Consider the following 12,718-nt stretch of genomic DNA (forward strand, 5'->3'; position numbering starts at 1 on the left):
TCCCCAGTGTTTCCGCCCCTCACTTCCAGCAGTGCCAAACTCCAGGCCCCATCAGGGTCCAGTTGCCAATTTTGAAGCTGTTCAAGGACAGTTGTCCTTCTACATAGACTCCTTCCAACCCAAAGCTGGCCTGCCTTCCTTTCTCTGCAACTCAGTCTGCCATAGGCTACTGGAATTTGCATGCCACTAATTCATTTCTGCCTCTACTTTTAGATTAAAATCACCCACAAGAACCAAGCACCCATGATGATGGGACCTCCCCAGAAGAGCAGCTTCTTTTCACTGAGGAGGAAGAGCCGTTCAAAAGACTAAACAATGTGCCAAACGCCAGTTAAACCAACTGAGAAAATGAGAAACTGTAACACACACACACACACACACACACACACACACATTCACACACTCTTCTCTAACCAGTGGAAGCAAAGCCACCCTTCAGGAAGCAACCTTCACCTTGCCATTCTCTCTTTCAGCAACGGACACACCAAACAGAGCCAGTGCCAAGGGAATTTTGAATGTACTTAGGGCCCACCACAGCGTGGCTGGCTCATGCAGCAACCTCCACATTCCCAGAAGGCCTCGAGCAGGACTTTCTGAGACTGAAGAAGAAATTCCCCTTTTTCCCACCAGCCCTGCAAGTTTTCTCATGAGGCTCACAAGGAGCAGGTTTCCTGCCTATGGCAAGATCAGATGTGGCCAAGGGAAAGTGCTCCCATTCCAGACCACTCGCACACACAAAGGTCCCTCTGTACAGAGACAAATGGCCTCCGACTCTGAGCATAACCCTTGGCAGGGCTCAGCAAGCGCACGTTGGTTTCTTGGTTGTCTTTGAGCAGCAACTTCTCCCTGAACTTGCTGAGGAGGCAGAAAGGCTGTGAGAAGCTGTGTTTCCATTCTTGGTTCTCCCCACCGTCAGTGGGCACTTGCTCCTTTCCCCAAGCCTTCTCCTGGTGGCGGTATGCTTGTTCAGAGATGGCTCCCAAAGCCTCTGAGCCTTCTGCGCAGCACACCTTAGATGTGTTTATTTCCTTAGTTCTGTGAACACCTGGGAGGGAAAGCAGAGAAACTGGGATTTATTTTCCAAATTGGTGTCATAATATTGTGTAAAAAGGGAAGGAAAAAAAACACCCCCAGCTTCTTTCTTTTTCAAGCCAAAGTGTGTTTCCTGTTTGAGTTCCAAGCCCTGGTGGCAGACTGTTCCTGAAGGCAGAGAAGATGGGAAGAAAGGGCCTTTTGCTGAGCAGACCAGGATACAAACCACCAGGTGATGCCCTCTGACCTCTTGGCACCTACCACTCCCAGAGTATGACTTAGAGGCCCTTCTGATGGTCTGACGTGTGTGTACATATATGTAGCATATATATTTATATTTATATATAAATATAAATATTTATTTACTGACGGACTTTTCCTGACTGGAAAAAAAAATGTAATACAGGAGCAGAAAGTGGGAAAGAAAAAGAAGGTTCTTACTTCCCCATTCTACCATTTCATTGTCAAGACACATTTCCCTATGGTGATCATGAGATTTAAGGGAAATGAAGTGGCTTCTTATCATAAAGAAACTGAGCATTCCTCTTCTAGATCCTCAAAACAACCATAAAAGATATCCTGGGCAGGATTTCTCTCCCATTTGTCAGATAAGGAAACTGAGTCTTGGAAAAATTAAGAGACTCGTCCATGATATCTTGGCTAACGTGGTTTGAGAATAAGGTCCACTGAGAAGATATTTAATAGGGAAAAGAACACACATCTTGGAATAAGGTCATTTCTGGTCACTGAGAAATGACTCCATTTGGATCCAGATCGTCAGGGGAGAATGAATGCACAGCCCACGTGTGGCTGGGACATGTCCACTGAGAAAATGAGGGCCTTAGGATGCTTCCCTGAGATTCTCTCTGACCTGACCTGGTGAGAATTAGGTCTGAGGTTGAAGGTGCCAGACAGATCATCAGATTAAACTCTCCACATTGTGGCATGTCATGGTCATCATAGTCTCTTAGTCTGGAAACACCTCTGGCTGTAGGGACAGCCTGAGTGGAGAATCACAGGGGGACTGAGGCCCTTTCTGCAAGGTGCTGCCAGCCAGTACCCAGAGGGCCTTGGCACCAGTCAGTGAGCTTCATGCAGCTGGTGCTGGCGTTAGCCTCCTTTCCCGAGGTGAGTCTATGTAGAGCTTCAATGGTAGAAAGAAACATTTGCCTCAGCACCTTTGCTTCCTTGGGACTCCATCCCCTCCGAGATTTTCTCCAGAGGAAACCTGGGCCCACTTGACATTGTTCCACTGAGCTCCCACTAATCTTGCACTGGGTCAAGAGCTTTGCACAAGGAAGGGAAAATTAAGATTGTGCATACACATTGATCTTAACTCTGAAGGAAGCAGTCATCTAGCACCAACTGGGATGGAGATCTAGGACCATCCTGCTCAACGGACCAGTGCAGAACACTGGGCAAGGGGAAAACCAGACCACCTCAAGAATATCCTGAATGATGGAATCCTTGGTGATGGACCAACTAGCTCCAGAATGACAGCAGGTACTCTCTTGGAAGCCACTTGATTCTGAAATAAAAGCTGGTTCAGACTTAAGGTCACTGATTTGAAGACATTTACAGAAGTTTTTGCATGTGTTTCAACCTTAATCCTCCAAGATTGAGACTGTTAAAATATGACAGTAGCAACAGGTAAAATTGGTTCTCAGAGATTACGAGGCAGAGACTGGCCCCAGCCTGCTCTACTCTAGTGCATGGGACTTGCAGTGTTGCTTGAGAAATGTGTCCCAAATCCTCCTGAAAGCCACAGAGTATAACAAGCCAGCAGAAATTTACTTCTGATTTGGTGACCTCAGTAAGTCTAGTGTTGTTGTTTAACCTGACCTTGCAACTCATTCCCTAACTACTGTGACTGTGGTTTCTTCTCACAGAGTATCTCATCACAGTGGTCCTCACAGCAACTTCTGAGGTTGACAGAGATTGTATTATTATCCGAATCTTAATAATGAGGAAAATCAAGTTTAATGAGGTTTAGTGAATTCTCAAAAGCATACAGTTAAGCAGTGAGGGGAGAATTCAGTCCCTATATCTCATCTTCTGCTAATTCTGACCATGCCATAGACATGTTCCCATTTGTCCCAATGGTTCTACCCCACTAGCTACAGAAAGAATGAAGCAGGAAACTTCAGTGCATCATGTCGTGCCTGGGCTAATGAGCTAGGAGTGGCATCTCATATGACTTGATCTTTGTGGGTTTCCTCTAGTAAATTGAGAATGGAGATAGACTTAGTAAAATTATTATATTTTGGGTCAGAGACCAGCTCTTCTCAAGAGAGTTCTTTCTACAGATGGAAAAGATATGTTAAAATTGCCAAATAAATTAGGAAATACTTGGCAGAATCTGGAAGATACTCCAGACTGGCGTTACATAACATGCATATACATTATACATATGCACGTTATATAAGGTGACATAGTACTTAATGTGCTGTATATATTATGTAAATTACATATTTGTGAGTAATCATGATAAATATAGAGACCCACTAATCACTTTTTTACACATCCTCAGTGACAGATTAGGAAGTTACTTTGCCAGAGAGTCTTAAAACTTACTCTCTCCTGCTGCTTTGGTTCCAATTCCTGCCAAAAATAATTGCATCAACTTTTCCCATCTCTAACCCCCTCTCCTCTTGGCCAAAACCCTCAGTTACCTCCTGTCCCAGTGAGGCTGTACCTTCCATGGAACACTCCCACAACTGGGATCCACAAAAATAGAATCATGAGCATGGGAAGGATCTAGTCTCCTGGATTCCTTGTCACAGCACACACCTCAACACTCCCAGGCAGGTGGGTACCTAATGCTAATATGAAAAGGAAAGAGGAAGAAGGGAGGGAGAAGGAGTCTACCAGCCCTCCAAAGAAGGGAATTTCATAGTGTTTCTTGACCACCGCTTCCCAGATCCAAAAACAACCAGTCAGGAAGTATTTCAAGTGCTTGGTCTAAGTCTCCACAGCATATCTGAAACCATAATTTCCTAAAATGTGTTTCATAATAACTGGTATCCATAAAATGCTCCATGCAAAGAGTTCTGTGACCAAGTACTAGATCCCCTTCTAGGAGATACAAAGAGAGCCTTACCTCTAAGAATGCACAGTAAATAACCATAAAGTCCTTTATCTGTCTGTCAGTATCTATAGATTAGAAACGCTGCCTTAAGCCCACTATTTCTTCTTCTTCTCAGTGAAATGGGAACATACAAGTAACCATCCTCAACAGTAATATTCCAAAAAGTACTTTTCTAGGACAAAGAGTCTCCATTCATAAGACACTCTTTCTGGTTTCCTCAATGTGATTGTTTAACTACTGCTATTATTCCACTCTAAATGTTTTCAAGCAAGAATCAAGGATCTGGATTCTTTGTCCTCCTAATGGAGAAAAATTAAGGGAAAAACATGATAGCTATCAGGGGTCAAACTTCATCTGCATAGCTCTAGAGACCAGAACTAGTCTATAGAACAGTCACCTGCTCTTGTAGGAAAAATCTTGGCCTGGTTAGGTAGGAAACAAGGAGTGGTTCATCTGCCTTGTTCAAAAGTGTCCCTTGTTAAGTGAAAGAGTGAAAAATGACTCCCAGAGAGATTTCTGGATCATTGGGTACTGACTGGTTAGACCACACCTACACAGGGCAGGATTAACCAGATTCACTGGCATCCTCAGTGGCAACTAGTGCTGGTGATCTCTCCTCAGTAGCTTGGAGAATTAAAGGAATGAGCTACAGTATTAAGAACAAAAGAGACTTTGTATTTCCAGTGGGATCCATATTAGTGGTTTGGAATTCCTATCCTGTCACAAATACCAGACCTGCATCTGACTTGCAATAGCAAGGAAAAAGAAACTGTCCCACATCTCAAATATCAATCAAGTTTGGATAAAATAAGAGCCGAATTGCATAAAATTTCACATGGAGCCATTGATTTTAGCTCGCCTTGATGTTTCATCATACTGGAGGACATCTTTCAACTTTCTCCTATAGAGAGAAAACAGGGAAGGGAGATCAGAAAGGGAGTTCCCATTTATTGCTAATTGGGTGCAAGGCACCGTGTCAAGGTCTCTTCCTGTGCTAACCCATTTCATCTTCAAAATGGCCTATGATATGGGCATTGTACTTGTTTCACAGATAAAGAAATTACTGCATAGAAAGGTAAAGTACATTGTCCAACATCAAACAGATAGCAGGTAGCCAGGCTAAGACTTGACATGGGTCTGTCACACATCAGAATTTATGCTTTTTATACTATATTTTAGTGCCTCTAACATTCTCATCTGTTTCCAACCCTACTATCATCCTATGTGTGATTACACAACATTGACAAATTGATAACCTACCTGGTCAACCTCTGGACAGCCATCTAGTCATATTCCTACTGAAGACCTTCCAGTGCTTGTTCACATTTAAACTCAACAGCCTCAGTGGACAGCTGGAACCCAAAACCTCACCCTTGCAATCAGATTGGCAGCCATCCCTTAATCCTCAATGTTTCAGATTCTAGCTCAATGGAACTCATTTCCCAGGGCTGCCTAATAGATTTTCTATTCAACTCTGTGAGTGGGAGAACAGTAAGCAGCCTTCTCAGACTTAAATGCCATGGTCAACAGTGACTGGCCTCCATGGGGAAGGAGGGCGAGGGTTGTTGAGGGAGCCTCCAGCAAGAAGGCTCTGCATGTGATCCTCATTAGTGGTAGGCGTGGGATGGGCCATCTGTGTTCCACAGGAGAACAGAATGGCAGGCTGCCTTTCAGATGCCAAGAGATGCTGTCTAATAGGAAGATCCAAAGAGCTCAAACAGCAGAGAGACATCTTTCCTCATGAGCATTTCTGTAGGAAACCAGGGGCACAGAAAACCAAGGATTTTTGGAAGTAAGCTGCTAAACTTGCTGGGCATTCTTACCCTTGTTACTACTTCATTCTTCATGTCCAAGGTGTAGGGTGGCAAACAGAGCTCTAGAGCCTCAGCTGCTAGTTAAGCTCCCTTAGATGGAGCCCACGATGAAGCTCTGTTACCCTGAAATCTGTAGATGGAATGGCAGGTGCACTATAGCAAGACACCAGAGTTTGCAATTAATCCTCCAAGTTTCCCAGGGGTCAGGAAACACTGTGGGTAAGAGAGACAATTTAATTGGATGCTCAAAGAAGATTCTAGAGAAATAATCAGAACACATGGAAGACTACTCTAAATGGGTCAAATTAGGAAAATGAAATTTGGAAGCAAAGAGGATAACATCTAGCCTGGTACTGAACATATAGTAAGTAATAAGCAAATACTTTTAAATTAATGAATAGCTAAAGTGGGTATCTGTCCTTCTACCCTGGAATGGGTAGGGGAAGGCGGGGTAGAGGGGATGAAAGCTTTTAACTAACAGCTCAGGAACTTGAAACCACAGGATGTAGAGGGAGCTCATGGGGGCCTTTAACTACCCAGACATCTGTTGAGTGATGGATGAGCTAAATATGGATCATCAAAGGGCTTTCTAGGTCACATGGAGGGCAGCTTCATGATGCAGAAAATATGAAATTCAACTTGGACAGAAAGACAGAAATATTTGCAATCTACTTCTTAGGAATCAGGTCAGAATTGACAAAGAATAAAAAAGGCAGCACAGAAGTGGAGTGACAACACAGTAAGAGAGCAGCATAATAAGATACAGATCCATGAGATGAAAAGACTTAGATAACTGGCTTTGTTAGCAAATTTATATGGGCAACGGAGATAAGCATGAACGCTACAGTCTAAAAATGGAAGAAAAGACTAAGAAATCCTTTTTTTTTTTTATAATCTTAAAGTTGAGTAAATGAGGAAATGTCCAGGCATTAATGAAATTGTTATTAAATAACTATCATTTATGATCTGGTCCAAAGCCTATTGCTTATATGACCACCTTCAAACTTCACAAGAACCCTGTGAAATTGGTGCTATATAATTCCCCACTGACAAGTGAAGAAACTGAGAAACAGAGCAAATCTCATAGCAGGAGATCCAGAATTCATATCTGTCAGTATCTGCCCTCAAAGTCCCTATTTGTGCCTGCAGGGCCATCCATGATTCCTCAGAGCTTCAAGCATGGTGACTGGGATTTAATACCCAAAGCCAATCCCCTCTGCACCACTTACTGACTTCCTTCTCGAACTGGAAGTCCAGGTCCCTCTCCTCCCCCTGCCCCACAGCTGGAGTGGGGAGCAGCATTCCTCTGTCTGGGCACAGAAGCCCACTGAGGAAAGGAAGCCGAGAGGTATGTACACCTCACCCACCTCCCTTCTTCTTAGGTCCTCTGGCCCAGACACCAGCTAAGGCCACCTCCTAAGACACAATTCAGAGAACAGACAGCTAACAAGGAACACGTGGTGAAGAACACAACCAGCTCAGAGTATTCACATAATGTTAAAGATCATAATAAAAGATAGACAAAAACCATATTAAAGATCAGGAGCAAGTGAAATGAGGTCAGGTAGTCAAACATCAGAATTTAGTAACTAATGTCTAAAGGTGGAACAGAGATTCAATATACCTTTAAAAATCTGTGAGGTAAATCGTAATTTGGGATAAAAAGACTGCTTCTAGAATGATGAAAAATATTTTCTTTCCAAACAAAAAATCCTTTTTAAAATGAAATCTTAGCAAGAACTACAAGGTGAGGGATAATAAAATGGTAATTTATTTGGAAATGAAATTTAAAACCCGTCTAAATAAGCAGCAATCCAGAAGAAGATTCCAGAAAGTCTGCATTTTCTGTTGGACTAAACAGCAGTACTTTCAAAGTAATTAATGAACTTACTTTTTTTTGTCTCTTTTACTTTTTTTAAGAAAACTGGTACCAGTTGGTTACCAGAAAATGGCATGATCTTCAAGAAAAGAAAATTTTCCTGGTGAATATTTCCTTTCTTCCCAACATCCTAGAGGTAAAAGGATTGAGAATTAGATCTTTTAACTCAAAGAACCACATGTGCATGGAAAACATTGAAAACCATACATGCATGGAGGATATTAAAAACAGAGGATGTCATTGAACTTCTGTTTGGGGTTTGCAATCATCATACTCTGCTACCACCAGGCATAAAGGTAATGATGAAAAACCTAAGAGCATTAATCAATTCCCACCACCCATTCCCTGTCAGCCTCCTAAACTTCTCCACCACCAACCCCCTGTCCCAAGTCAAATATAATTCCTGGAATCACAACATGTGGGAATAATTTCTTTTTATTATGCACATTTTCAAACAGATAAAAGAGTCGTGAGTATGTGTATACACACACACATACACACACCTGTCACTTAGATTCAACAGTTGATATCATTTTGCCATATTTGTTTTATCTTTTTTTACACTGAAATATTTTTAAGTAAATTATAGATGTCATGACATCAAACACCAAAATACTTACTCTTACAGCAATATAAGGAATCCTTTCTTAAGCGTTAAAGGTTGTGTGTATCACATTGCTGGAGGAAGAAGATTTCAGGGTGTTGTGCATAGGAGCTCAGTCATTTCTCAACTGACTGAATCCAGTTGTCACAAATAGAGGTTAATCAGGACAATCATTCTAACATTCATGAGGAGAAAGTTTTGGGTAAGGAAAGTCTTAGCTGTGCTCAAACATTCCTGATTGATCTGGAGAGAAGGTAAGCAGAGCATTAGCTAAATTCTCAAAAGGCACAGATGGGGAAGGGCTCTAAGCACCAACAACATGGAAGAGTTAGAAATTTACCTGAACAATGAATGTTCTGTTTTTGAAATAAAAATTGTTTATAGCATTAGTAGTTACAGAAAGACTGGGTGTGGGATTATTTTGCACAGGTAAAACATCATATCTGCAGATTCATTTAATCATAGAAAAAACAGTTGTAGTTATTGTCCCCATAATGTGAGGAAAATGAAGCCTGATAGGGAGTGGAGGGCAGTAAGCTACTGGGACATAACTGAATTGGAAGTGTGTCAACCCCCAAAAGAATGTCTGGAAAGCCTGGTTGAGAAGCTTGTCTCCCTTATGCAAGGTGAGATATCATTTTCAGTAGGCTGAGTGTAAGGGAACCGGGTACCATACAGCTTGCTCTGTGCTCAGCTGCCGAGCTGGGGTCAGGGCAGCTGACTGCAAATGTTTTGGACAAGGTGTTTGGTTAGTTTGCTTGCAAAAGTCTCCCAGCTCAGTGATTCTGCCAAACAGAAGGGCAGTAGGCAAAATGAGTAACAGCAGGTTCTAGAATATTCAGCCGGCCTCAGTCAATAAGTGAAATGTTTCCTATTCAAGAGCAGCCTAGGTGGCAGCAGCAACTGGGAACCAAGGCCTGATTCCCGGCTTAGGACTGGCAGAGCTAACTGAGCACCCATCTGGCTTCCCACAAGGGAGAAAGAAAAGCTATTTTACCCATGCCCCCGGTACACATCTGCATGCCTTTGACTCATTAAACACCCCCCACACCATGGGGTTCAGAAGAACAAGCACCACTTTCTCCTCTCCTGACATTACTGCCATAACGAATACATAAGCCTATGTTGATTGACTTTAAGATGGAAATTGTTTTCATCATCTTGAGAGTAGGAACATGTTTTCTGCCCAGAGCACCCCCTCTTTGGAAGAACACAATCTCTTCTGCGCTCCCTGCTCCAGCCTAACCCCTGTCCCTGAAGCCCAGGATCCGATGATGGGTGTGAAAACACATGAGCTCACTGGAGCTTATATAAGAGCTCTTGGCAGGCCTTCCTGGGAGCACACTCATGTTTGCCTTGTCTAGGCACTGTGAGTTTCCTTTTCTCTATCTCCTCGGAACAGAGAGGCCTATCTGTACTACTGTTCTAGACGCCCGCAGCAGGGAGAGGATGCACAATGATCTGTTCTATATACCAGTGATTAAAATTGGCAGTTTTCCTGAGGGGGAAATAAGTATTCAAAAGACCAAGTTCACTGGCATGTGTTGAGCCCCCTTCACGGTGCCACTGCCCCTTTCCTGGGCTCTCTTCCACGATGAGTCCCAGGGGCTTCAGCTCGCTGCAGAGGAGCAATGAGAGGAAAAAGAAGCTGGGATCGGCGGGCAGAAGCCTCCCTGCAGCCCGGAGGCTCCGGCTCAGCCATCCTGCTGAGGTGTCTGTGCGCAGGGCGCAGGGCCCAGGGCTGGGGGAGAGACAAGAGCGGTGGGAATTCCCTCTTTCCCCAAAGGGAAAAAATGTGTGGTGCTCGGTCAGACGTTCTCCAAAGCAGGTTAGCTGAGGAAACTGACCCTGCGTCCAGTCGGCCTGGGGAGAGCTCCCATCCTTTCCCAGACTGCATCTTCGGGAGGCGGAGAGAAACTTTTGGAAATTGTACTCAGGAAACTCAAAGGGAAATGAGGAGAAAGAGAAACCCAGGGAAGGCCACGAGCGCAACCTCCAAATTCAATGGCTGTTTTACACGGCTCCCAAGAGGAAAAGATTTCTGAGGAAAGGAAGGGAGTAGGAGGGGCCGGTGAGGCCTCGGCGGTGACGGGCTCCTGTCTGCTGCCTCGGACCTGCAGGGCTGGGCAGCTCAGGCAGCGCCAGAGCAGACTGGGCGCTCTCACCCTCCTTCCTAGGCTTCACAGCCACCACCCAGGGACACTTCCTGCCCGCACGGAGTCGGCCGGGACAACCCACTCCTCTCCCTCTGCTCAGCATGGCACTTCTTCTCTCATGGGGCCACCTTACTTCCCACCCTGACACCAGTTAGCAGTGGGGACTGGGGCAAGTCATACCTGTTTTCCCACATGTAAAACAGGGCTGGAGAGAATGATTAATGTATTTATTCATCAATAAATGTTTTGTTATTAAACATGTCTCTTTGCCAGACACTGGGTCCTAACTTCTTAACATGTTTCGGTGAGGTTCTCTTACCTTTTCTCAGTCTTTTCCAATTATAGTCTGCTTTTCTCAATCTCCACCCACCCCCAAGCCTGCTCCTTCCACATTTTCTTCTTTCTTTTATTCTCAGGATGTCTCTCTTCCTTTTTTCCCCCTGTGATCTATTTTTAGAGCATTTTAATATATACATAAATCAGAGAATCAGTGGAATCTTAAGGGCACATCTTAAGATAATCCACTTAGTTATCTCCAGGCAGGTCTGTGCTTAAAAGGCTCAGGCAAGATCAGAGTACATCATCCAGGGCCCAATTTCAGGATGCATTCAAGTATCTCACAACTTCTCCCATCAATAAGTTGTCCTCGATGTCTAATTTAAACCCTTTTGTTCAATGCTACTCTCCTTTTTCTCTTACCTTTGAGTCTCAGGCACAAAGCATCTTTGTGGTTACAGGTGTTTTACCTGTTGAGTTTAACCCTCAGTGACATAGTTAAACATCCCAGAGCAGAAGGGTATTAGTTCCAGTATGAAAACAGCAGAACCAGGAACAAAGAAGAGACTGGAGGCCACAGAATTTAAGGGAGTTTGGCTGCAGTCAAATCAACAAAAACAGAATAAGCAAAAACCCACAAAAAAAAACACAAAAGGAGTTACAATTTCTGATAAACCATCTCAATTTACAAGAAAAATCCATTGAGCAGGGAGTCCTGGAATCATAGACCCCACCGGTTGGAAAGGCCCTTCCTTAGGTGTCATCCAGTCCAACTTTTCAAGCTGAGTTGGTGGCCAACATGGCATAATGTCTGTGCTCTGTTGACTGCAGTTGAATAACAAACAGTGGTCATTCAGCATTGGTTCCTATGTCACCATATACAGAATTACGCTCCAAAGTCATTTTTCCCAGGCCTCTGGGTAGGAGGCAAGCCAGGTCTGTGCTTGGAGCCCAGTGCTTCAGATGTTGCCCATTTTGATCTGTGTGGACCTGCCAAGGTGGCTTACAGTCTTGATAGAGGCACTGTGTCTGATGGGTGGGTCACCCGATAAGGAAGTAGATTCTAAAGCCTTTAGCATTGCTTTCTTTCTCTCTTCTCCAGATGGCAGGAGGCAGGAGACCCACCTAAAGAGAAGAGGGTCCTACAGCAAGTTGCTGAACTGGCTTATAGCACAGTTGCCCTCTTCCATAGAATGGGAAGGAGTAAACTTTTGGGCATCTCTGTACCATCATCTTCAACACTCGGTAGATATCTCAGAGAAAGTGTTATTGTTAGCAAGGTAATCATAATTCCAAGAAGCCACTGCTAAGGGGGTTCTGATGGATGCTTTTCTCTCCCTGCAGGAAATAAGTAAGACCCTTCTGTCTTGGAAAAGTCTGGCAAATGTTCCATAGAAACTACTGTGGAAGGGTGGCATTCCATATCCTGTGATGGCAGGAGGGATGACACCCTACCTGGGAAACAAGAGCAGCCCAGGGAGTGGGCTATGATCCTGCCCCAGCTGCATGGCCTTGGACCTGTCCCGTAGCTTTCTGGGACCTCTCTTTCTCCATCCACCAAACAGGGCCTCTAAAGACTTTTCCTCTTCAATGATCTTGCCTTCTTTACCTGGGGTAAATACTGCAGCCATAGGAGAGAAGGCAGGGTCCAGATTCTCATGGGTCTTCTGCCAGGCCCGAGGCTTCCCTCAGCCCTGCTGCCCTGGAACACTACTACTACTCCTCAATGGAGAACGTTCCCTTCCTTCTTGAGGACTGATCATGCTCAGAAATCTGATATAGGAGGCCAACATGAAAACAAACCCTACGAGGAAACTCTTTGACAAGCCCTCCACCTATACACACACTCACGCACACACATATACAGAC

At 44.1% G+C, this 12,718-nt stretch overlaps 1 protein-coding gene across 7 annotated transcripts in view; it reads left to right on the plus strand.

The window, feature by feature from the left end:
* DGKG (diacylglycerol kinase gamma) overlaps positions 1-12,095 on the plus strand; it is a 204,762-nt gene extending 192,667 nt beyond the window's left edge. For 3 of the 7 annotated variants that reach the window (XM_017648802.3, XM_037024175.2, XM_017648801.3), the window contains exon 24: positions 214-6,896. In XM_017648802.3, the coding sequence (XP_017504291.1) occupies positions 214-312 (99 nt within the window). In that variant the 3' untranslated portion in view covers positions 313-6,896. The other 4 variants (XM_073231961.1, XM_073231959.1, XM_017648799.3 and 1 more) reach the window with 4 other exon arrangements.
* The last annotated feature ends 623 nt before the right edge of the window (positions 12,096-12,718 follow it).

This window comes from Manis javanica, chromosome 3 (genome assembly GCF_040802235.1).
Source record: "Manis javanica isolate MJ-LG chromosome 3, MJ_LKY, whole genome shotgun sequence".
In the NCBI taxonomy this organism is placed as follows: domain Eukaryota; kingdom Metazoa; phylum Chordata; class Mammalia; order Pholidota; family Manidae; genus Manis; species Manis javanica.